The sequence below is a fragment of the Ctenopharyngodon idella genome, chromosome 13, assembly GCF_019924925.1.
Source record: "Ctenopharyngodon idella isolate HZGC_01 chromosome 13, HZGC01, whole genome shotgun sequence".
Lineage (NCBI taxonomy): Eukaryota > Metazoa > Chordata > Actinopteri > Cypriniformes > Xenocyprididae > Ctenopharyngodon > Ctenopharyngodon idella.
The window spans coordinates 964,122-990,979 of NC_067232.1; the positions used below are offsets into that span (position 1 = coordinate 964,122).

Here is a 26,858-nt window from a genome sequence, read left to right on the forward strand (position 1 = left end):
CAACAAGATTTGGTGGCAAAGATGAGAGAAATGGATCTGTGAGATTTTGTGACCACAGAGCAGGACACCCATTGAGAAGGACTGAAGCGTCTGTCTGTGTTTGGCTGGCTTCAGGGGGCAGGTGCGTGGCAGTCTCGAATCCTTTCGCTGCGCTTTTCCTCCTGTACGTCTTTGTACAATGAGAAAGCGAGGAGGGGGGAGAAAGGACCTTGTGAAGACGAAGCCTCCTGCAAAGACGCAATTAACAGCATAGCCCTGTCAAATTCTCTCACTCTCTCTTTCTCCTCAGTCTCCTCTAACAAGGCCACAAAATGACTCACCTCTCATTGGGCGGGTGAGGTGCCCTGCGAAACAGCACAGAGCATCACACCAGAGTATTTCCACTCTCCAGCACCACCGAGATTCATTCCTCCTCGTATTCAAGACTCTTCTGTGAAAATGAATGCAGTCAGCCAAGGTCAGTAATACTGTAATCTTGTGCAACACTCGGAATATGGAATATAAACCAGGCAGCTTTTATGCAGAGGAAAGGAAGTCGAAATCCCCTGTTGGAAGCTCGGATGGTGAAAACCACCCTCATTGCATGTTATGTATGCATACTGTATGTGCGATGCAAACACATGAATTATGTATTGCATAAATGACAGCGATGACAGGACAGAACTCTAGTTCTGTTCAACAGCTGAACTGAAATGGCAGAGGACTTTTGTGGTCCGTAGTATTCTTTGGGAAGATCTCCCTTGCTTTATTAACCCCCCCCCCCCCCCCCCCCCCCCTTTGATGCTATTTTGTGATGCATATCATTATTGTGATAAAACTGTAAACTGTTTAACAACACAGCACAGTGTGAGAGTAGATTTGCATGCAATATGCAATTGCTAAGCAGATCACTTACAGAACAACTTTGACCTGAAAGGTTAAGTTCATGCTGAACATTGAATGAACTATGGGTGTGTAGGAGTTTGTGTGTGTGTGCATATCTTAAATCAGGGATTTTCTAAATATCTGTATGTTTATCTGAATATATGAAGGTTTGGAGTCTGAATGTGTGTGTATCCATCCATCCATTCATCAGTGCTGGGTTAAAAACAACCCAAGTTGGGTTGAAAATGGACAAACCCAGCAATTGAGTTGTTTTAACCCAGTGGTTGGGTTAAATGTTTGCCTAACCTGCTGGGTAGTTTTATAACTCAACTATTGTTTAAAAATTACTGTATTGCTTGTTTAAAATGAACCCAAAGTATGTTGGAAAATTAACATTTATTAATAAGCTTAATGAATAGTAATTAAAAAATAAACATTTATTAAATTGCTTAATTATAAATGTTTACCTTTTGATTATTATTGTTTCCTCTAGTAATTATGTGTCTGGTTTTTAATTTCCAACCTATTTTGGGTTCATTTTAAGCCAGCCATATAGTATTTTTAAACTATAGTTGGGTTAAATAAAACTGCCCAGCACATTGGGCAAACATTTAACCCAACCGCTGGGTTTGTCCATTTTCAACACAACCTGGGTTGTTTTTAACCTAGCATTTTTTTAGAGTCCATCCATCCATCCGTGTGATTCAGGTATACTCTACATTATGGGGACAAAATGTCCCCACAAAGATGGCAATATCCAAAATCCTTGTCCTTGAGGGGACGTTTTTTGGTTCTTATGAGAAAATGTTAACACTTTAGTATGCAGTGCAATTCTCACTTTAAACTAGTTGCTTATTAGCTTGCATATTGGCTGTTTATTAGTACTTATAAAGCACATACTAATGCTTATTATTCTACATGACCATATTCTACATCCCTAAATCCTACCCCATACCTAAACTTAAACGCTACAACAACTACCTTACTAAGTATTAATGATGTTTTATTAACAAAGTTCGGGAGGAGCACATTCAGATAATTAACCTAATTAACACGAAAGGATTGCATTCAGTTAATCAACTCAATTAACGATAAGAGGTGTATATGTACAGCAGACTTACCTCCATTTGTTGACAGTTTATCAGCATCCCTCCGCCACCCCATCTCCTCACTTCTAGTCCTAACTGTTCTTACCACAACCGGGGGGAGTGCTCTGGGTTCGGGCCAAAATTCCGAGCTCGGAGCCCTCTCCCTGGACAGCACGCAAAATATGCATAACCTTTACTCTATCTAATTATATGTCAGTGTGAATTTGAGAAATAAGCAAGAGTTTATTGAGGCAAAATTCATAGTTAAAAAAAAAACATATAAATTATGTTTTTAGAAAATGTAAAAATGCAGAACATTTTCTGTGATGTATAGGATTAGGGTTAGGGGATAGAATATACAGTTTGTACAGTATAAAAATCATCTCACACACAGATAAATCTCCACCATACCTTCACATGAACCCCCATTGGGTTCCACTTTTTTGGAGTCAGTTTATACAGTATATAATCTGTTATTAAGAACTACAACACCAAACTGATGATCCAGAGTAGGTTTGAAAATGGATTAGAAATGATCAGACTGCACAGGGACCACTGCAGTCTCTCATGCAGTTTCATAATTCAGAGATTCATCAACTGTTTTAGTGTTGCATCAATTCACCATCCCACATTACAAAGGTTTTGAATTGTGTTTTGTCTCATATGGTATAGCACATTTCCCATTACCCTGAATATGATATATGGTAATTTGACAGATACCAGATTATAAGCAAATGCAAAGTTAATTTTAGAAATGTGCTAGAGCAGTTTTGTTGGACTGGATGATTAAAAAAACATTATAAAGACAGTTTTGCATTATAGTACTCCTGCATATGTATACACACCAAAAAAACTCTATTATATCACATTTTTTATCATCTCTCAGAGCACTTATCAAAATATTTGATTCCATGTGACAGGTGAATTAGGATTCATCTTGTAAAAATACATTATATTATTTCCCCCTTTCACTGTTTCCCCTTTCAATGCTTTTCTCTCAATTGCCCACCTCTCCGTCTCTGTCTATCTGACATCTTAAAAAAAACGGTGTCCGGAATATATCAGTCCAGGCTCCGGGCCTGAAAACAAGAGACTGATATATTCTGGCCGCCATTTTTCGTTAAGCTGTAGACAGTGAAGATAAGTGAAGTGTGTGGATTTTTGTGTATGTATGCATGTGTGTCTGTGTTTGTATGCCGTCGCCGCTGCTCTTCCTCACGCGCTGCGAAAGGGAGGAGGGAGCGTGTGTAATTTGGCTGTGGGAAGAGCGGCAGAAAACAATTATGTGCACGAGGTGGCCACGGAGATGAGGCAATCGCCGCACGCTATAATGGAGAGGACGGTTGACACATGGGCTTTATCCCGCTCTGGTATTGTTTGAATGTGGGCAAAATGACTCCACTATATTGTCAGGACCTAAAATGAATTGCCAATTATATCCGATGGCATCCCATTGGAGAGTAGGTAACATTTAAAGTGATGGATAGAGACAGGGAGGATCTTTAGTGGATGCCTTTTTTATTCAGAAATGGCTAAAATTTCCTCACATTGTGAGTCTGGTGAGCAAGTTAAGTTGGGAATGTGAAATAAACAGTGAACAAACAACAGCTTTAAACAGATTTTCATTGAATCACATGGTTGCTGTCAGAGGTAAATCGATTTTGAAGTTCCGATTTTTATTTTTCTTAACCGTAAGTTGAAATCTGGCACTCCCTGTTGTGTCTTCAAGATGTTGTAGAAGAAGACTTTTGTTTTTCTTCTTTGAGAAATCACTGTTCTCAAATGGCAGTTGTTTGCCTTGTTTTTGACATCTTTGTAGTGCAATTTGTGTGTTTTATTCACCAGGCAATGCAGCTATAAGCTCTACCATGCTCTTTATAACTTACAAGTATTCTCAGATGGTAGTTGTTGTCTTGTTGGGGGGGGATTTAACATCTTTGTGTTTGTAAGGCAATTTTTTTGTGTGTATTTCAAATCTTGCTTACTCGAGAGTCCAACTGTAAACTCTAACATATTATTTAGAACTTATGAGTGTGTGCTTATCATCCAATGAACTCAGTTTCCATTACAATATTTCTGCACATCAGTTTCATCAGTGATTTTTTTTTTTTTTTTTTTTTCTGTAAGAAAGAGTGGAAATGCAGAAGCTGAGAGAGAGACTAATCCTCCCACCTCTGTTCACCCACGGTGCAGCTGTGTGAATGAAGCTCAGCTAATAAGCAGGATCAACCATGTTCCATTCCAACTTATTTAAGTACATCTCCAAATGCCAAGATACTTTTTCACATGTTCCATTTTTTGCCATTCCTCGCTTTTTACCTGTTCTCACTCTCACTGTTCATTTTCTTTGAGTAAGCACGGTTAACTGCACGGCTGATTTATGTCAGGTACATCCTGTCTGAACATAGAAATCAACCCTGTTACATCCATTTCTGCCATTACTTTCACTTTAATTTAGACTGTTATGTCGACATATGAGATTCTCCTAAAATCCTAATATTATAAGGTAAAATCTTATGAAACATGCAGAGTATGGGTCAGATTTCAACCTAAAATGAAAAAAAAAAAACTTTGTTTTATATATATATATATATATATATATATATATATATATACACACACACCATTCAAAAGTTTGGTGTTAGTAAGATTTTTCTTCTTTTTTTATTTAATAAAAAGTAAAAAATATCTAACTCCGCAAGGATGCATTAAATTGATCAAAAGTGACATTTCTAACATAAAAGATTTCAATTTCTAATAAATGCTGTTCTTTTGACCTTTCTATTTATCAAAGAATCCTGAAATAAATTTTCAACATTAAAAATAAAAAGGAATATTACTTCCAAATCAGCATATTAGAATGATTTCTTAAGGAGCACAACAGTTTTAAACATTGATAATAAGAAATGCTTCTTAATCACCAAATCAGCATATTAGAATTATTTTTGAAAGATCATGTGACACTGAAGACTGGAGTAATGATGCTGAAAATGCTGCTTTGCCATCACAGGAATAAATTACATTTAAAAATATATAAAAGAGAAAACAGTTATTTTACATTGAAATATTATTTCACAGTATTATTTTTAAAGTATTTTTGATTAAATAAATGCAGACTTGGTGAGCATAAGAGATTTTTTTTTTCAAAAAGTATCTTAAATTTTGAACGTTTGAACAATAGTTTGGTATGTATATATTTTTTTGCAATTTTTTTTTAATTTGTTTACATTGTGATATTTTCATGAGTGAACCTCATTCAGGCATGAAACACAATTCACAGTGCAATACACAGCCAGAATTTTACTTATTTTTGAGTAAAACTAAATATTCAGAGGTAAATAATGTAGTGCAAAACTTAATTTTATCCATCAGAATTGGTAAAAACATAATACATAATTTTATTTAGAGCATTTTATTGTAGGCCAAGGTTGTGAGTTCAATTCCCAGGGAACTCACAGTACTGTAAAGCATTTATCTTGAATGCACCGTAAGCTGTTTTAGATGAAAGTGTCTGACAAATAAGCCCAAGGACATTTGTTAAGAAAGTAAGTTAATATTGTAGATTAAATAGTAATACATTAAAATCATAAAGCTTTATTTCTTTTACATATCACTCTATGTCTGCTTCTACATGTGTGAATATACATGCTCATTTTTGATTTTCCCTCTGCAGTATTCACTGTGTTTGTGACCCATGTGCTGCAGATGCCTCAAACAGCCCAGAGTCCCCATCCTGACACGTGTGACTGACTGACAGACAGGACAGATGCAGGGAGAATGATGCATTGTATGTCTAACCACCCCACAACCTTCTGGAATGCCCGGCAAGAGCTGGGAGTCATTAACTTTTAAAGCAGGTAGACTGAGCGAGAGCGATGGAAAGAGAGGGGTCAGACAGACACAGGGGCCAGTGTCCATACTTCTGCTCTGTGGCATACCAATCCCTCCCAAAACCCCTTCAAACGGGTCTGATGGACAAGAGCGAGAGGGCAGGGCGCAACCCGGCAATGGTGGGGTGTCGCTGCTGTCATCCGCCATGGCACAGGTGGCACAGGTGGCATTGAGGATACGGGCAGGTATGTGCACAAGTGTGTGCATCAGAGGAACAAGAGGGTTGATTGACAGGTCTCATCAGAGACAGCCTAATGACACCCCCAACCACCAATTAAGGCTCATCAAGGTCCCCAATTGAATGTCGCTGATAAATAATGTATGCCCTCAGTAATTCCACATAATCTTGATACTGGAGAGTCAAAGGTGTATGCATTATTAATGGGGCCAAATTGGACTTTAATAACTGCCTCAGTGAATCCTACACGGTGGAGGAATTCACTTATGTTAATATGGCTTTATTATTAATGGGGTGACGGTTTTCTAAAATGTTAACTGACTGAAGCACTCCAGAGGCAATTCCCAAGATTGACGAGTCCACCATCCAGGAGAACTGGAGCATTCTTATTTATTTACCGGCCTACCTGTGGTGCGACGGCCCACACCATTAGATCAATAATTTGTTCATCAAATCATTAGCTTGTATCAGAGTGGCACAATTATGCAGGTGGCACGTTCGGAAGACAGGGCGTCGTTAATCGCATATTAGCTCGAGACGGACCGGCTTACTCTTAACAAACACAGATGAGATGATAAAGGTGGCACTATATAGATTGTTTGGAGTGTTGCTGTTGCCTTAATTGGTTGACAGTGAGTTGGCTGATGGGATCCTGGAGAATATCACTAAATGATGAGCATTTAATCTGAAAAGATCTCCCGGGGATTAAAGTACCAGCACATCTCGGTGTTTTGAGTGAAAAGACTAATATTTGCTGTAAACCTGCTTAGTTGTTAGACTGAGGAGCAATTTTCTTATCCGTTCCCACTGTTGAGGGCCTGATACAGGAGCACTTTGTAAACACAACTTATAGGAGAAGTTTCTGTGGGTTTAAACTGGTTCTTAGCTTCTGTAAGCTTGTTGAAACTTCAGATATCATGTCTGTGCATGCGTCCCAGAAAGGAAGGAAAGTGATTGAATTGTTTGTGCGTTTCCCGTGCATTTGCATACGTCCACGGCGCATCAGAGGCGCGGTTCTGCTTCACTTCTCTGAGCTAATCTACCTGGCAGAGGCTCTGAGATGTTGCTGGCACGTACACGGATCACAGCCCACTTGCACAACATCACAAAGAAGCCAAATGAAAATATGTGTTTTCCATTTGTGTCTAGAAACCTCTGTGATGATTAAGAGATGCTTGTTTTTGAAGTTATTCAGATTTTGGAGGTACAAAGTTCTAAATCAATTACGCAGCGTAAAAACTGAGCTTCAGTATGAGCGCAAACGGATGCATACAAACAACAAGTTTCAAGGGTTACAGGGATAACTTTTTTTTTTGTGAAAAAAATATATACAGTGTCTATAGAAAGTCTTAATACCCTGTGGAAATCTTTACCTTTTGTCACATTACACCCTGGAAAAAAAATAAATAAATTAAGTCTAACTTTTTGAGCTATATGTACACATTATAGCCCTCATCAACAAAGTGAAATTAACATGTTAAAACATTCTGGAGTATTATTAAATATTAATTAGTGAAATACCTGGTTTGGTAAAGTGATCAGCCCCTTAAGGTGAAGATACATGGGGCAACTTTTTGAGCAATGTTGCCGAGCGATGATGCTTGGGCACTTTCCCATTGAGAATGGGCAACAAATTTCTATCTGGATACTATAGATCTGAATTTTCAATGGGAAATTGCCCAAGCATCATTGCTCGGCGTCATTGCCCGGCAACATTGCTCAAAAAGTTCACCAGTGTATCATCACCTTTAGAGTATACCATTATAAACTTGCTCAGATGCAACCCGATCAAACACCAGGCTAATTGCCCCACCTGACATCAATTGTACTGGTTTTGATAACTTCAGAATAAAACCAGCTGTTTCTTGATGATTCTACAGTTAATAGTGCATGGTACTGCAAAGAATTCACCATGGTTGGGAAAGTGCTTTCAAAAGGCCTCTGGGATAAAGTTGTAGAAAGCACAAGTTAGGAGAAGGCTACAAAAACATTTCGAAGGCTTTAGCTTTCCCTCTGAGTACTGTTCAGAGAATCATTAAGAAGTGGAAAGCTTATGGCGCCACCAACACAATGCCTAGATCAGGGCGTCTGTCCAAACTGGATGCCCGAGCCAGGAGGACACTGATCAGAGAAGCTACCAAGAGGCTAAATGCAACTCTGAAGGACTTACAAGGCTTTCTCTTCAGCAGGGACTGGGTGATCGGTCATGATTGAAGGGAAAATTGATGCTGCCAAGTACATCCAAATTCTTTAGGAAAACCTTCATCCCTCGGCTACACAGCTGAAGATGGGCAGGTAATTCACCTTCCAACACGACAGTGATCCTAAACATACCGCCATGCAATGCAATGGCTAATGGATAGGAAGGTGAATGTCCTTGAGTGGCCAAGTCAGAGCCCTGACTTAAATCCGATCCGGATGGACTTCGGAGAGCAGTCCATTGCCTCTCACCACGGAATTTGACTGAACTTGAGCAATTCTGCAAGGAAGAATGGGGCAAATATTCCCCAATCTAGGTGTGCAAATCTACTACAGACATATCCAAAAAAATTAATGGCTGTAATTAAAGCAAAAGGTAGCTTTACGAAGTAATAAGGGGACTGATGACTTTTCCAACCCTGTTTTTTTTTTTTTTTGATTAATTTTCAAAACTGTTGCCATTTTCTTTTTCTTTTTTTGTAAGGCAGTATTTGTAAATAAAGCTGTAAAAGATTTTTTTCTTTGGAATGGGTTTTAGGCTGTACAACAAAGTAACTATTTCAAAGGGGTATGATGATTTTCTATAGGCATTGTATATTTACCTTCTTTCATTGGCTCTTTTGTGACATGACACTTTCATGGTTTATTCAATCGTTTTTCCTCCAAAATTGGTTTATGGACTTTGTTCCTTTTTTTTTATCTGTTTCTTCTGATTTCATTTCTCCTTATCTTGCAAAACTGCAGTTTTCTATATACCAGAAGTATCTTCCTGAAGAGCATCAAGTGTGTGTTTCAGTGAACTATGCTTGGTGCCCAACCAATTGAGAAGCAATAAAATCAACAGTATATCAGATACCAGTGTCATTACAAATGCAGCATGCAGGTATCACATTATTTTTATATTTTAAGAGCTCATTAACACCAAGAACTGGTTTCATCACTTCACCTTTTACAGTTAAATTCAAATGAATCAATCTTTTTTGATGTGTCCTGTTCAGTGTGTTGTAGAGGTGCTGCAGTGTGTTCAGTGGATTTCCAGAAGGCTGGCGTGATCTGCATGTGCATGTATCAGGTCAGTCTAAACTAGGTAACTGTGGTTGCCTGGAAAAACAGTATTGTTTGTGGGCTTAATTAATGAGAAATATTAGATGACAGACATTAGCGCAGCTGGAGTTGCTCTCTTTCTACCTTGTTAACCTCTTCTTGCACTCACTCTCACTCCATCACCTCCATCCCCCACTTCCTCTCTCTTCATTACATGTTCATCTGGCCGTGCGACTTGGCTTTGTGTGCACGGCTGATACGGCAGATCGAACAGGACAGGTGTTTTCCGTTTCATCACGGCCTGTGTCTGAGGTTCGGGCAGTTGGAGGAACGGAAAAGCGAAAGGAGGGGGCAGATAGACGCAGGGCTGGCAGTTCATCGTCTGCATGCGGCAGAAGCCTAACAGACTTCCTGACATCCCATCGATATATTGACAGCCACTGTCACTTGGGCAGCTTTAGTGATGTGCAGAGCTCTGGCACATGAGGCTGATGGCTTGGCTTCGATTGGTTGTGTGTTTTTCCACGCTGTCTTAATACCAACAGCATTCTGGGCAGGTCATTTCGATGGCAGCACGGACACTCGCTTTGCCAACATTTGTGCCAGTGCTTGCTATTAGATTAAAATGGCCTTTTTCATCTCAGAATATCCTCCAGCACTTAATGTTTTTACTGGCCTAGTGTATCTCTTTTGTCTGTTTGTTTCCTGCGGTACATTTATTGTTTCTTGCGGTAGATTTAGCCATTGATCTCACCGTAAATCTTGCTCATTAAGCAAGTCTGGATTAAAGTTTAGATAGGTCTGAACATCCAGTTCCTTTGTTCTCCGTCTTTTTCCAACCAATGCGTATTGCTCCACATAAATTACTTCTCAACCACCACAGCCTTCTGTTTTGGCCAGCAGTGAGAGTTTGAGCTGAAATGGTACTTTTTTTCTTTCTCATTTTTCAGTCAGACAGGGCATATATATATACAACCCGAATTCTGGAAAAGTTGGGACGTTTTTTAAATTTGAATAAAATGAAAACTAAAAGACTTTCAAATCACATGAGCCAATATTTTATTCACAATAGTGCATAGATAACATAACAAATGTTTAAACTGAGAAATTTTTAAATTTTATGCACAAAATGAGCTCATTTCAAATTTGATGCCTGCTATAGGTCTCAAAATAGTTGGGACGGGGGCATGTTTACCATGGTGAATCATCTCCTTTTCTTTTCAAAACAGTGTGAAGACGTCTGGGCATCGAGGTAATGAGTTTCTGCAGTTTTGGTGTTGGAATTTAGTCCCATTCTTGCCTGCTATATTCTTGCCAGCCGCTGAAGAGTTCGTGGTCATCTTTGACTTATTTGACGCAGGCAGGCCAATTCAGCACCCGGACTCTTCTACAACAAAGCCATGCTGTTGTAATAGCTGCAGTATGTGGTTTTGCATTGTCCTGCTGAAATACACAAGGCCTTCGCTGAAATAGACGTCGTCTGGAAACCTTTATATACCTTTCAGCATTCATAGTGCCTTCCAAAACATGCAAGCTGCCCATACCGTATGCACTTATGCACCCCAAACCATCAGAGATGCTGGCTTTTGAACTGAACGCTGATAACATGCTGGAAGGTCTCCCTCCTCTTTAGCCCAGAGGACACGGCGTCCGTGATTTCCAACAAGAATGTCAAATTTGGACTCGTCTGACCATAGAACACTTTTCCACTATGAAACAGTCCATTTTAAATGATCCCTGGCAAACAGAACACGATAGCGCTTCTGGACCATGTTCACATATGGCTTCCTTTTTGCATGATAGAGCTTTAGTTGGCATCTGCAGATGGCATGGCGGTTTGTGTTTACCGACAGTGGTTCTTGGAAGTATTCCTGTGCCCATTTAGTAATGTCATTGACACAATCATGCCGATGAGTGATGCAGTGTCTCCCAAGGGCCTGAAGACCACGGGCATCCAATAAAGGTCTTCGGCCTTGTGCCTTACGCACAGAGATTTCTCCAGTTTCTCTGAATCTTTTGATGATGTCATGCACTGTAGATGATGAGATTTGAAATTTGACGTTGGGGAACATTGTTTTTAAAGTATTCCACAATCTTTTTACGCACTCTTTCACAGCTCTGCCCATCTTTACTTTGCCTCTCTAAGACATCCCTTTTATAGCTAATCATGTTACAGACCTGATGTCAATTAACTTAATTAGTTGCTAGATGTTCTCCCAGCTGAATCTTTTCAAAATTTCTTGCTTTTTCAGCCATTTGTTGCCCCTGTGCCAACTTTTTTGAGACCTGTAGCAGGCATCAAATTTGAAATGAGCTCATTTAGTGGATAAAAGTGTAAAATTTCTCTGTTTAAACATTTGTTATGTTATCTATGTTCTATTGTGAATAAAATATTGGCTCATGTGATTTGAAAGTCGTTTTGTTTTCATTTTATTCAAATTTAAAAAAAACCTGCCAACTTTTCCGGAATTCGAGTTGTACTACATTGTAAAAAAAATATTTTCATGATTTGTTATTACTTTATTTTTTCTGTTGTCAAAACAACTTAGATTATTAATGTGGTTCAGATAACATAATATTTTGTGTTTCTGTTGATTGAACCAATCGCATTCATGGTATTAACTCAAATTTTTTATTTCAGTGAACTCAAAAAAGGCAACCAGGTTACTTACTTTAAGTTATGCCAATAATTCCTCTTTACAGTGTAGTGATGCTGCCCTAGAATTTGGTCAAAAGATGTCATCTTGCACAAATAGTTCTTTTTGAAAGAATTTTCTATCTAGATAGGTGGTTTACTGCAGTAGTTTTTGGAGCAGAGCCTCTCCTGCACAAGGTATATTGGTTTGTTCTCCATGTTTTTGCATCCAGCGATGTCACGGTCTAGGGAAGCTTATCTCAAGTAAGGGTGTCTGAGTGTAGAGTCAACTGCGGAGAGCAGATCCTAAATTTCCGTTGACATTTACAGAAGGTCTCCTTCCAATTAACCTTCAAGTGTCTCCTCACCTCCTCATGCTGATTACATTTTTCCCTAACAAACAGGCTAATTTGTTATTAGCAGGCTGTTGGAGAACTTGCGTTCATTTTCATCAATAGGAAATTGCGATGGGGGAGTGATTGCTTGGATTTCTTTCTGTCAGTTGGCATGCATTGTTCGATTTTCCTTCTATTCATCTGCTTCCGTTACCAGTAGCACCACTAGGATCAGTTTATATGCACCGCTGCTGCTGTACACACCACGGTATACTTTCATTCAGACACACTTTCTTTTTCCTCAATTCTCCCAGTAGTGATATTTAGCTCTGGAGAGAGACAATTGTTTCCCACCTGCATTTCCACTCTTCTGAAAACACTCTCACTCAAACATACGCATAGAAACATGCAGATGTTTAGCGTGGCATACGAGGAGATTGCTCCCGTGGGCAGGAAGGCACAGCAGGGATGCACGTTTGCAGGGTTCTGCCAGGCGAGAGTAAGTAAAACAGAGAGGGAAAGTAAAAAAGCAGGGGGAGGGGAATGTATACCCAGCCTGCCTTGTGCTGCCCTGATAACGCTCCCCTCCTCTCCTCGCCGCAGGCCTGTGGAGGAGGGCGCAGAGGCCCTTGCCTGCAGCCAACCCACCCAGGAATCTTATCTTTCCTGCAGACTGTGCTGCTGCCTGAAACCCCATCAGACCCTGGGACTTGGTCACTCACCACACACATATACAGGTTTGCAGATGGTCACATGTGCTGCAGATGCATACTAAATTGCTTGGTAAGAGAGACGAAAACAAAACTCTACCACAATCAGCAAACCGACAGTATAAAGAGCTCATTCCAGTATTGTGTGCAAATCAGAATTGAATTGAGAATGCACTTTAAATTAGCATTTTCAGGGTGCAGAATTGCAACTGGAATTAGAAATAAGATGAATTGAAATGCCAAAAAAGAAAAAGAAAAAAATCTTGTTTAAACAATAGATTAAATGAGACAAATTCATAACTTAATCTTTTTAACTAGAAATGACAAGACAAACTTGTATTGCCTTGAAAAGCCTTGTTTGAAAATTTCGATAAAAAGATAGGTAGATGGGTGGATAGATGGACGAATCAATAGACGGACAAACAGATTGATTGATTGATTGATTGATTGATTGATTGACTGAGTCAATTTAGTAAATTCCTCTACCTGTCATTCAAAGTCAAATTCCAATTGAACTTCATGTAGGGTGTGGCCAATTCAATTCAAATTAATTAATTAATGAACTGAAAGGTATCGCCAATTCTTCAAATCTGAATTTTGCCCAACCCTTTCATATCCATGTTGACATCTTTGCATGTGCATGACAGCCACGATTTTATCAGTGGCACTTTTCTCCCGACGGTTCGGTGGGGCATCTGTCATGCTGTGAGCCAGGTGACTCCTGCCTGCTTCCCTACTCTCCCGAAATGCGTATTGACATCTCGCTTTCCTTCTAAACTGTGTCTTGACAAGACGTGAATCCGAGCCAAAGGGAACAGACTGCAGCTGTGTGAGTTTAGGAAACTGGGTTTTTGGGAGCCTAACCATACAAAGCCTTTCCTTTTAATCATTCCTGTCTTGTTCTGATGATGATTCTGACAGATTACAAGAAAAAATCAGAATTGAAACAGCAGATTGTCAATGGTTAATTGCTTGTCGTGTTTGTTTGGGCCTGTTAGACCTATTGCTGAAATTGCTTATTCTGCTTAACTGCTAAAGAGCTCCTGTAGCTTAACTTGTGGAGTTTGGTGCTAGCAATGTCAAGGTTATGCTGTGTATTAACAGAGAACATATATAAATGTGTAACTATAAAAGTGTCTGGTAAAAACATAAATATAGATGTAAGAACAGCAGAGATTCACACATTATAATGAGGCACTGTGAATGAGATAACTGTGAACAACATTGACTTTATCACTGTTTAGACTGGTATTAGCATCTGTCTAGGGTGATCCAGTCATGATTGGTCATCAAAACTGATTGCTGTTTACACATGGTATTAACATGCATCTTGAATGCATCTCTAGTGACCACTTGTGATTGGATTTTATCAAGGGGAGGGTCTCTGATTTCATGATAAATCACTTGATATGTCAGTGTGTTAACTGCATTTTTATGTCAAGCATTGTGAAAATGCATTTATATGTGACCTGCTCCATCCTTTTGAGTCACTCTGACCCAGAAACATATTTGTGTTCTATGCGCTGAAGTAAAAAGGAAAGTCTTTGCTTTCCAATAATTGTTTTGTTTCTATGTACTCCAAGACCATTGAGGGATAACTGCTTAAATGCTGGCTTAGACTTCTTTTCTTTTTAGTGCATAAAAATTATATTTTTCTGGGTCAAAGTGACCTAAACCTAAGATTTTTTTTGTTTGTTATTTATTTATTTATTATTATTTTTTTATGCTCACCAAGGTGACATTTATTTGATTAAAAATACAGTAAAAAATAATAATATTAGGGGAAAATATTTAAAACTGTTTTCTCCTTTCTATATTTTAAAATGTATTTTATTTCTCTGAATGAAAGGCTGAATTTTCAGCATCATTACTCCAGTCTTCAGTGTCACATGATCCTTCAGAAATCATTCTAATATGCTAATTTGATGCTCAAGTAACATTTCTTATGATGATCAATATTTAAAATGGTTGTGCTTTTTTGTTTTTATGGAAACTGTGAAACATTATGATGGAAACTGTCGCTTTTGATCAGTTTAATGCATCCTAGCTTTATAAATGTATTAATTTCTTTTAAAAAAAATCTTACCATAAACTTTTGTGGTAGTGTATTTCCAATTCAATTTCAGATTCAATCAGGTTTAGCGCTATTTTCAGTTCTATTAATGTATTAAGATCTGCTTTGCCTCTTTCAGTCTATTCATTCAAATCAAGCTCAATAGGATCATTTTTTCTTTGCATTATGTTTTTTTTTTTTTTTTTTCGTTTCATTTGAGCTATAAGTAGGTTTATTAACATATTATTAGGTTGCATGTGACAAAACCTTAATTGACCCTTCGCTGGGAGTTTGATTGACAGCCGATTTAACCAATCATAAAGCCGAATCCGCCGTTTTGTCCGACAAAGCAGTCAGTGGAGTTAGCAGATTAATGTCGGTGGACTTGAACTTGAAAAATTGTGTGTACTGATGTCTTTCCGCAGTTGAAACAACATTCCTTATGTTCATTCATGTTTATTTCGTGCTATAAATGAACTAGTAGGAAGAGATGATCGGTTCACGAGCCGCTTGAACTGAGGGCGCTGCAGCGATCTGTCACGACACATTAAAGAGCCACAAAACGGTATTAATTGTTTAAGTTTCTTTAAAAATTACAAAATTTGAAATTGGAGACTTTGTTTCATATCAAAAGTAACCTGCTCTGTCTTGTCTGTTGACGCGTTGTCAGTGTCCTCTTTGCTCCGCGATGTATTTTTTTCACTGCGTGAGAACATGATGTGTGGAATGAGAGCTGCATGGCTTGTCAGACATAGCAACATTAACTAAAGGGGGTGGGTCTTTGCAAACAGTCATTTGACCACAATACTTGTTAAACTTGACTGGTTACTCCTACAAGTCTTTTTAGGGGTCAAATGAGCTAGAAATACATCTGCATTTGTTCAGTTGTTTACACTATTTTGTAAAATGAGGTGGACTGTGTTTATGGATTGCAATGAATCACACTGGATGTGTGAAACACTGAAAAAGTGTTTGTCGCACTGAGCTTATGCGGTTTGTATCTCTCTGGAGATGATGCCATGTGAGTCTCAGTGTTTCTCTAGTGTTTATGTGGTGGTCCTGCAGCATTAGAAAACCCCCCTGAGCATTGAACAAATTACTGACGCATTAGAGTGAAGATCTCTTTGTGTGTATGTGCAATTTAAGGAGCTCTGGGAGCCTAGGGGCTTGTCCCCAAACTTCATCTCTAATTAATATTTCCCCTCGACAACAACTTACAAAACACGTTCAGGCTATGACCACTCTTGCAGTGGTTGTTATGAGTGAAAAATATCAAGTTCAACAACAGTCAGCACGCTTTCAAGGCAGCCTGTGAGTTAAGACATCAAGGCGACACTAAAAGGGGTCAATGTTCTGGGATACTGGACACTTGACCTGCTTTTATATGGTAATTAGGTACATTCACGTACAACTCCCATATGGCACAGGAGGAGATCTGATAGAATAAGAGCATCTGAGTCACCACCGCAGGCACTTTCAGACACCTGTGTGTGTGTGTGTGTGTGTGTGTGTATGTGTGAGCGAGCCTCTGGCCCCATGAGACTGTGCTCGTCAGGGGGCCGTAGTTGACGATGCTATTTTGATGTGTATGTATGAGTATATGCAGTATATGTGTGAGTATGATAGACATATGGAGGTCATTAGGAGAAGGAAGCACAACTGGAGATGGACCTCAACAGCTGTGTCCACATTACATACATCTGTTTCAGAGAGAGAACTCAGTGTGATCTAAACGGAGTGTGTGTGTTTGTGTGTGAGAGCTTTTATGTAAGGAGGAAGTGCAACTTTTCTCGCTTTCCATCAAGTTACCAAGGAAATAACCTACTGATGTATCACATGGCAGAGAATTTCTTAATGAGTTGCATTTTACTGGATTTCTGCTAATTAAGATGTTTGAGAAGCCAATTACAGTAAATATCATCTTCCTCTGCCTCCCTAATTACAGATAGAGGAGGTGGAAGGATATGAAAAAGAATAGCAGTCCTTTATAAAAGATTTGTCCTTTCATCTTAAGGGTTTGTTTGCAGACCTTATTTGCATACTCTAACAGTTGCCAAATGAAAAACAGAAATCTAAATGTGGACTTTAAATGATATTTAAACTCAATTATTACAAGAGCTGCAATTAGGCCTCACAAAATATGAAAATTATTAAAATGAATGTTAGTAAAGGTTTTTTCTGCATTTATCTGCTTGAATTTGAATCTACTCTGTGAAAATTAATTTTAGATTGTGTCCATAGAAATATGTATGAAAATTGAAAGGATTTGTTCACTTTAAAATGAAAATTAGCCCAAGCTTTACACACCCTCAAGCCATCCTAGGTGTATATTACTTTTTTTCTTTCAGATGAATACAATCAGAGTTATATTAATAAATATCCTGACGCATCCGGGCTTTATAATGGCAGTGAACAGGACTAACGAGTATGAAGCTGAAGAAAGTGCTTCCATCCACATCCATCCATCATAAACATGTACTCCACACGGCTCCGGGGGGTTAATAAAGGCCTTCTGAAGAGAAGCGATGTGTTTGTGTAAAAAAAAAAAAAAAAAAGGGTTAGTTCACCCAAAAAATTAATTTCTGTCATTAAGTACCCGTAAGACCTTCGTTTATCTTCAGAACACAAATTAAGATATTTTTGATGAAATCCGAGGGTATCTGATCCACACATAGGCAGCAACGACATTGCACATTTTGAGGTTCAGAAAGGTACTAAAAACATCATTAAACCGGCGACGTGACTACAGCGGCTCAACCTTAATATTATGAAGCGACAGGAATATTTTTTGTGTGCAAAAACAAAACAAAAATAACAACTTTATTCAACAAATTCGTCTGTCCCCTGTCATACTGCAACGCTGTTTTCGTTGCAGAGCGTCAGTGTTTATGTCCGAACGCCGGATCAGTATTGGCCGGATCTGGTCACGTGAGCAGCATGAAGCATGCGTGTGATGTTGATGCAGGAGCCGGCCACAACTGAGCCGTTGTAACGAAAATAGCGTAGCAGTATGACAGGGGACAGACGAATTTGTTGAATAAAGTCGTTATTTTTGTTTTGTTTTTGCGCACAAAAAGTATTCTCGTGTCAGATACGCTTGGATTTCATCAAAAATATCTTAATTTGTGTTCCAAAGACAAACGAACGTTTGGGATGACATGAGGGTGAGTAATTATTGACAGAAAAATTTCATTTTTGGGTGAATTAACCCCTTAATATAACTCTGATTGTGTTCATCAGAAAGAAGTCATATAACTAGGATGGCTTGAGGGTGAGTAAAGCTTGGGGTGATTTTCATTTAAACGTGAACTAATCCTTTAAATGCTTAAAAGTAATAGTTCACCCAAAAATAAAAATTATATTCACTCACCTTCATGTCACGCCAATCCCATATGACTTTCATTGATGTCTAAGCTGTTTTAAATATTTTAAAAAGTTTTGTGTGTGTGTGTGTGTGTGTTTTGTAGGAAGGAATTAGTCATACAGCTTTGGAGCAACATGAAGTTGAGTAAATGTTTTCATTTCAGGTGAACTAACCATCTGATTTGTCACTAGTATTTGTCTGTCAATGTACATACAGTACTGTACTATAAGAATAAAGACAACACAATCTCTAACAAAGAAACATTGACATGACTGCTTAACAAAGAGTGGCATAACCTTATTACCCATAATTCAGCGGACTACTAGATTGCACTGTTTTAGCTTATGTCTGCTGCTTAATTTGGAGGAAAGATACTAATGAGGGTGTTTTCAAGAAAACAGTGAGCAATCTCTACATCCTGTGAAAGTCATGAAATGATTAATTTGCCTTCCTCCCTCCCTCTCTGCCTCTCTCTCTTCATCTCTCTCCTTCTCTCATTCTGTATTCTACCGGCGCATTGCACTTATTGTATGATAATACTGAAGGTAGATTGTTGTGTTATCTTGTCTACAGTCCATATATAAATGTTAATGTCATCTGTGCATGACTCAGACACACACACACATTCATGCAGAGCACATTTCGCATTTGTTGCAAAGGATGATGCAAGAATGCTGTTAAATTCAGTCACTGAACATTTCCATGGATATAGTGAGCGCATTATAATCAGTTCCAGTTTAGTTCAGCAACTTGTTCACCCATAAATGAAAATAATGATTATTTACTCATCCTCATTTTATTTAAAAGATATATGACTTTCATTCTGCCAAACATAGGAGATATTTCACTGTTTTTTTTTAAAGGGTTAGTTCACCCAAAAATGAAAATTCTGTCATTAATTACTCACCCTCATGTCGTTCCACACCCGTAAGACCTTCGTTCATCTTCAGAAAACACAAATTAAGATATTTTTGATCAAATCCAATGGCTCGGTTCTTTTGAAGCGACGAGAATACTTTCTGTGCATCACAAAAAAAAACAAAAAAACAACTTTATTCAACAATATCTAGTGATGGATTATTTTAAAACACTGCTTCATGAAGCTTCGAAGCTTTACGAATCTTTTGTTTCGAAACAGTGGCTCGGAACGTTTATCAAACTGCCAAAGTCACGCCCCCCAGTGGTGAACCATTGAAATTTCGAAACGTTTCAAAACAGTTATGACGTAACAAAGCCTGGTTTACTGAAATCACGTGACTTTATGAATCTCGTCGCTTCATAACATTAAGGTTGAACCACTGTGGTCACATGAACTGTTTTAAATATGTCTTTAGTAGCTTTCTGGGCATCTGAAAGTGTTAATTATCTTGCTGGCAATGGAGGCCTCAATGAGCCATTGGATTTCATCAAAAATATTTTAATTTGTATTCCAAAGAACAAAGGTCTTACGGGTGTGGAACGACATGAAGGTGAGTAATTAATGATATAATTTTCATTTTTGGGTGAACTAACCCTTTAAACTATCCATTCATATTTATTATAGGATGTAAATTCTCAATAATAATTAAATGTGTGTTTGTGTGTGTGTGTGTGTGTGTGTGTATATATATATATATATATATATATATATATATATATATATAGAAATATAGTTAATTATTATTGAGGTTTTCTAAAATAAATTTGAATATATATATATAATTAACTATATTTAAATAAATTATATTTAAATTAAGTAAATGTAAATTAATATTTAAATGAATTATATTTACATATGCCCATTTGATTAACTTTTTTTGATTAAAAAAACATTGCATTTTAAACATCCACTATCCGCTTAGCATACATTGGAAAAAGTCAGCAGACCCTCTAACAGAAGTGAACGTTAGCAGCGCGTCTCTTTGAACTAGTTGCAGTGACTTAAGACGACAGAGTGCAAACCAGTTTAAAGATATCTGGCAGATGCTCCTTAAGGAGATGTGATGAAAGAGCTCTTTCTGCTGTACTGTGTGTGTGTGTGTGTGTGTGTGTGTGTGTGTGTGTGTGTGGAAAATGTGCAACTTTTTCTTTAAAATGAGTCTCTGGGTTATGGCACTCTGTGTGTGCGTGTTTGTGTGTGTATCAGGGGTGGGCAGCACTTCGCTGCTGTCTCCCGGGCGGCTGGCATTTGATGCAAGCTATCTCATCATTCCCCATTCTCATGCTAATGAAGCTAAAGATCATGGCTGTGACGGATGGACGGGTGGAGTGAGAGGAGGGGCTGTGGGAGCGTGCTGTTCGGTGTCACTTGCCATCCTGACACACATTAAAAAAAAGAGCACCATAACAGAAACCCAACAAACTCAACTGAACTTAGTCAAAAATTTAGGGTCAGTCCACTGTCACGAATGGCTTAACTGTAGTTAACTGATTGGTTGGTTAAAATGTCTCAGGTTTGGTTTAGTCATATGGTCAGATAAAAGAAGACTGTTGATTTCTCTGAACTCTGATTTTAGATTCTCATCTTATTTTATGCTCCTCTTCATCACCTGAGCTCTGCCTCCATTGGCAATTGGGTTATTTCATCTCATTTATAACCTTTCAAAGCTGTACTGTTTGCCATGAGTGTTTAAATAGCATTGTGTAAACTAGTTTTAATGCTGTTCTTTTGAAATATCTATTCATCAAAGAATCCTGAACAAATGTATCAGTTTCCACAAAAATATTAAAGGGATAGTTCACCCAAAAATGAAAATGATCCCATGATTTACTCACCCTCAAGCCATCTTAGGGGCACATTTTAAAGCCCAAAAAATTTCATCCATCCATTATAAAAAATAATGCATACTGCTCCGGGGGGTTAATAAAGGCCTTTTGAAGCAAAGTGATGGGTTTTTGTAAGAAAAATATCCATATTTAAAACTTTATAAATTCAAGTAACTAGCTTACATTTCTCTTTAAAATTTCTCGTTTTAGACTTCTAATTCGTGACTGGTGTTTTGTTTTGCTCTCTCCTTTGAGCTTCCACGTTTGTCGTTACGTCATGCGTCAGGTCAGAGGTCACTCTTCCACCGCAAATCGATGCGTATGGCCGTCTGCTGGAAGCTAGTTATTATAGTTATTATATTATATTTTTCTTACTAAAACCCATCGTTTCACTTCAGAAGGCCTTTATTAACTCCCTGGAGCCGTATGAATTACTTTTATGATGGATGGATGGATGCATTTTTTTTTTTGGCTTCGAAATCTCACCCCTTATTCACTACCATTATAAAGCTTGGAAGAGCATGTTCATCTGAATGAAGATTTTTCTGCTTTTAACAATGATAATAATACAAAATGTTTCTTATGCACCAAATCAGCATATTAGAATGATTTTTGAAGGATCATGTGACACTGAAGATTGGAGTAATGATGCTGAAAATTTAACTATGCATTCAGAGGAATAAACTGCTTTTTAAAATATATTAAAAACAGTTACAAAAAAAGTTGTTTTAAATTGTAATAATATTTCACAATATATCTGTTGATATGCAGCCTTTGTGCGAGAATATGAGACTTCGTTCAAAAGCATAAAAAACAATTTTACCGACCACAGACTTTTGAACGGTAGTGTTTTTTCCTGGTATAATGTTAATAATTATTATAATGTTAAAATTTTATTTATAATTGTAATTTGATATTAAATTGTTGACATTTTGTTTTGATTTAAAAAAATATTTTAACCCTTAAGTCCGATATTGAAACTCCAAGATGTTGGAGAGTCATCAGCATCAGCAAGGCCAAACAACTCTGCATATCTACACAAATTTACAGATCCTACTATGGCAAAGGCTTATGAATATTAATTAGCATATGTATGTTTGGGCAGCCCAGAAAAATTGTCAGCTTGACCTCCTAATTAATATTCATGAGACAAGCCGTCATGTCATAAACAGTACATCATGCCCACAATTTTAAAATGGCTATTTTGGCGCCACTGCACATGTTAAGTAACATTATGTGTTCTGTCTATGCATTCTGTCATTTTATGTCTAAAATGGAGATATGGACGGAAATGTGACTGTCTATCTGCCCCTCACCCCCCACGACTCATCCAGGTATGTTTGCTTGATGTCTGGCTCTTTCTAACAATGCTTTTAAGAAGCAAAGCCAAGTCTAATGGGTCGGGCAGGGTGCCAGAGAGAAGGTCGCGTCAGGGTCAGTGGATGTTAACCTCCTAAAGAGCACCCTGGGGCCTGTTCTAAATATACAGCATGTGAGCACAGCATCTCAACCCCATCATTAGATAATAGCGTTACAGTTACTTCGCATTCTCCCAGGAGCGGAGTGAGATTAAACCGTGCCAATTCCGAGGACATGGCCCATGTCAGATGTCAGAGACGATGGGTTGAATGTCCGCAGACACAAACATTTGCTCTTGTAATCCAGTAGAGGTCTTTGTAATGCTGCTTAAGTGCCTTACGTGTAGGTGTGGGAAGCCTGGCAAGGTCGGACATCTAATTGACCCCATTTCCTCTGGTTTGTGCCACATTAACTTGGCGAGAGACATTGCACATTGTAGTGCCTTCTGAAAAGACTCGCACAGACTTGACGTGCTTTCATTGGAGACAATGAACATGTCTAACCACAGTGTATATAAGACTATGTAAAGAATCTAGTTTCTGAATGCACATTTAATAGCTTCAAAACACTGAAAGCTCAAAGATATTTATTGTATTTTGCTGGAATAATAGCATGTCTGTGCTATTGTAAAAAATCAGCATTCTTGAGCTGTTCTCATTTGTTAAAGGTGTTCCAGATAATGCAGACAGCCTGCTGACTAGTTGCTGTAAAATTTAATATAAGCTCAGTGTGGGTTACATTAATAACTTCTCACAAACTGTCATTCTTGCACAGCAATTAAGCCTTCGTATATATTATTGTGATATGTTTTAGTTGTGGTTGTCAAGCCCCATGGTAAGCACATGTGTAATTCACTTTCACAATATGGTTTTTATTTTAAGCATGCTGGGTTCCTTCATTAGAAGTTTTTGAAATTACATGGATTAGTTGTCCATCATCTTTTTCATAGTGACTGTCAATCAGACACATTGGGATACAGGTACACATAATAAACCACTTCTGTGCCCGAAGATTTGAGTTGTTTTTAGTTAGCAGTTTTTCTGTATCATCTGAAACGCCTTTAAAAATGAAAACGGCTCAAGTATGCTGATTTTAACAATAACATAGAAATGCCCATTATCCCAGCAAAATAGAAAAAAATATACTTGATTTTAGACAGGGTATCCACAGGCCATTAAAACATATTAAACTACATTTCTCAAAATATTAGGTTGCGGCTGTAAGAACTTTAAAATGTTTTTGAAAAAGTCTCTTAAAAATACAGTAAAAGCAGTAATAATGTTTTCTATTTGAATAAACATTTCTTATTAACAGTTGTTCTGCTTAATATTTTTGTGGAAAATGTGATTCTTTAATAGGATTCTTTGATTAATAAAAAAAAAGAAAGAAAAGCATTTGTTTGAAATATAAATCTTTTCTTACTGTTACATTTGATGAATTTAATGAAAACATATTACTGACCTCAAACTTTTGAATGCTGGTGTACATTTAAATAAATATAATTTTTTTTCTTTTTTCTTTAGTAAAACAAAAATTCATACTGTTGAGTATAGGATATTTTATGTGTTCGTGTTGAAGCCAATGAAATCATGTTTTAATCTGATGCATTTACATGAACACAATCAATTTTGTAGCTGATGAATCCCCATATAGATTGAAGTGGCATGCAGGTCTTAAAAAATTAAAAGTTAAAGGGTTAGTTCACCCAAAAATGAAAATTCTGTCATTAATTACTCACCCTCATGTTGTTCCACACCCGTAAGACCTTCGTTCATCTTCAGAACACAATTTAAGATATTTTTGATAAAATCCGATGGCTCAGTGAGGCCTCCGTTGACAGCAAGTTAATTTACACTTCCAAATGCCCAGAAAGGTATTAAAGACATATTTAAAGCAGTTCATGTGACTACAGTGGTTCTAACTCAATGTTATGAAGCGACGAGAATACTTTTTGTGCACCAAAAAAACAAAATGGGCGATTTCAAAGCACTGCTTCATGAAGCTTCGAAGCTTTACGAATCTTTTGTTTCAAATCAGTGGTTTGGAGCGCATATCAAACTGCCAAAGTCACATGAACCATTGAAATTTCAAAACACTTATGACGTAACGAAGCCTCGTTTAATTGAAATCACGTGACTTTGGGGCTCCGAACCACTGATTCAAAACAAGATTCATAAAGCTTCGAAGCTTCATGAAGTTGTTATTTTGTTTTTTTGCCGCACAAAAAGTATTTCGTCGCTTCATAACATTAAGGTTGAACCACTGTAGTCACATGAACTGTTTTAAATATGTCTTTAGTAGCTTTCTGGGTGTTTGAAAGTGTAAATTAACTTGCTGGCAATGCAGGACTCACTGAGCCATCGGACTTTATCAAAAATATCTTAATTTGTGTTCCAAAGATGAATGAAGGTCTTACTTGTGTAGAACGACATGAGGGTGAGTAATAAATGACTTTATTTTCATTTTTGGGTGAACTAACCCTTTAATGTAAAAGGTAGATTGCAGATACCCTGTTTTAGTGTTTTTGTAGCTATTAATTAGGGCTGTTTGATTATGGCAAAATCAAAATCATTATTATTTTGGTCAATATTTAAATCATGATTATTTAACCCGATTATTGGTGGGTAATATGATTAAAGTCTTATTTCATGATATTGTGTAATTTTAGATTTTCAGGAAGATGTACTAACAGTGGTATTCAGGTGCCTACAACAGAAACTGAATAAATAATCAAATGTAAAATAACACCGCAGTATAGAGAGGTGGGATGTCTGCTGTTTTTTGTCGTTAATCTTGTTTTCATAATTGTTGGAAGCCAAAATTTGAAATCGAAAAATCACTTACGAGTAATTGCACAGCTCTACTATTAAATGCCTTGAAAGCAGGCCATAGCTATAGTAGTAGTATACTAAGCATACCTTGATTAAAATGTCTACTGTGTGTTCTGCAAAAGATAGGGGGTACGTTATTTGTTTCTTGGTGGGACCTATAACAGTTGACACTCATCTGCACTTAATGGACGCCTATACAGATTATATTGTTGCAAAAAATTCCTTTTAACCAGGTATTCTGTTGCATACTTTACACAGAATGAATGTATACGGTTCTTGCAAAGGGTCCCCAAAGGGCTCCAAGTAATTTAGCTCAGTGGCAGTATTTTAAAATTCCCCCTGGGTCTTTTTAAAGGATACAACAGTTAAAAGGTACAACAGGTTGTTTATGCCTTCTTGTAGCGGCTGACAGGCTGGCTATTTCCACAGAAATACCTCATAAAGCATGTCGGAGCTTTTTCCATTGTCACCTTTCTCTCCCTTTGGAGTGGTTGCTGCCCAGAAACAGCACCTGAAACATAAACACATGATAGGAAGTTTATGGCGTCTTCGGAGTATTTGAGACTGACTGATTGTCCAATCATTTCATGTAATTGCTTGCACCTGGTTTAGCAGAAGGAAAATTGGTCCTGAGTGACTTTGCTGTCTCCATAGGCACAGTTTTTCACTTCGAAGGAGCCAACATTGTCACTCGTCGCAACCGTGCAGTCATTTCGTCTTGCTTTCTCTTTCTCTCTCCCCCCAATTGGAATGGTCTTTGGCAGCACCATGTGTTGTATTTCCAGCAGTCATGCTGAGCCCCAGGCCCTCCGCTCTCCTCCATCGCTGTAGGGCAGTGGCAGGTGGCTTCGCCCACCTTCTCTAACACCCTCCCGGGGGAGCAATCAGGGGCTCTGTGGGGCCAGACACCCAGACACCACAGTCACTGTAAAAGAGCGGAGTGGAGCTGACATGACAGCGAGGTGACACGTCTGGCTGTGGCACAGGTGCTGTGAGACAGGCGAGGGGTCAGAGGTCACAGGATCCCAAACCACTGATTAAAGAGATGGGACTGACATCAAGAGAAGTTAGAAGCCACATACATGTGAGAACCTCTCTCTCTCTTTCTCTGTTTAGTTCTGGTGGGGCTAAAGTAACAAGGAATTCACGTGTTGTGGAAGTCATCAGTATGCATCATGGGAAGCATTTATGTGTGCTGTTAAGAAAGGGAAAAAAGTGTTTTTTTGTTTTTTTGTTGTTGTTGTTTTAGTCAAAATAAGGCAATAAAGTATTCATTCATTGTTTTTAAATAGTACACCCAAAAAAAGAAATTTTGTCATTGTTTACATTGTTTGACGATTATATACATTTATTATATATATATATATGCAATGCATATCCACTCACAAAAATATATTTTTGGTATATTTATGGTAGGAAATTTACACAATATCTTCATGTCATGGAACATGATCTTTACTAAATATTCTAATGAATTTTGGCATAAAAGAAAAATCAATAATTTTGACCCAAACAATGTATTGTTGGCTATTGCTACAAATATACCTGTGCGCCTTATGACT

General features: G+C 37.9%; 1 protein-coding gene across 1 annotated transcript in view; it reads left to right on the forward strand.

The window, feature by feature from the left end:
* Positions 1–320: 320 nt before the first annotated feature.
* Positions 321–26,858, forward strand: part of LOC127524737 (CUGBP Elav-like family member 4) — a 137,811-nt gene continuing 111,273 nt past the window's right edge. Inside the window, exon 1 of the mRNA XM_051916561.1 lies at positions 321–457. Coding sequence (XP_051772521.1) covers positions 439–457 — 19 coding nt within the window. The 5' untranslated portion in view covers positions 321–438. The remainder of the gene's footprint in view (positions 458–26,858) is intronic.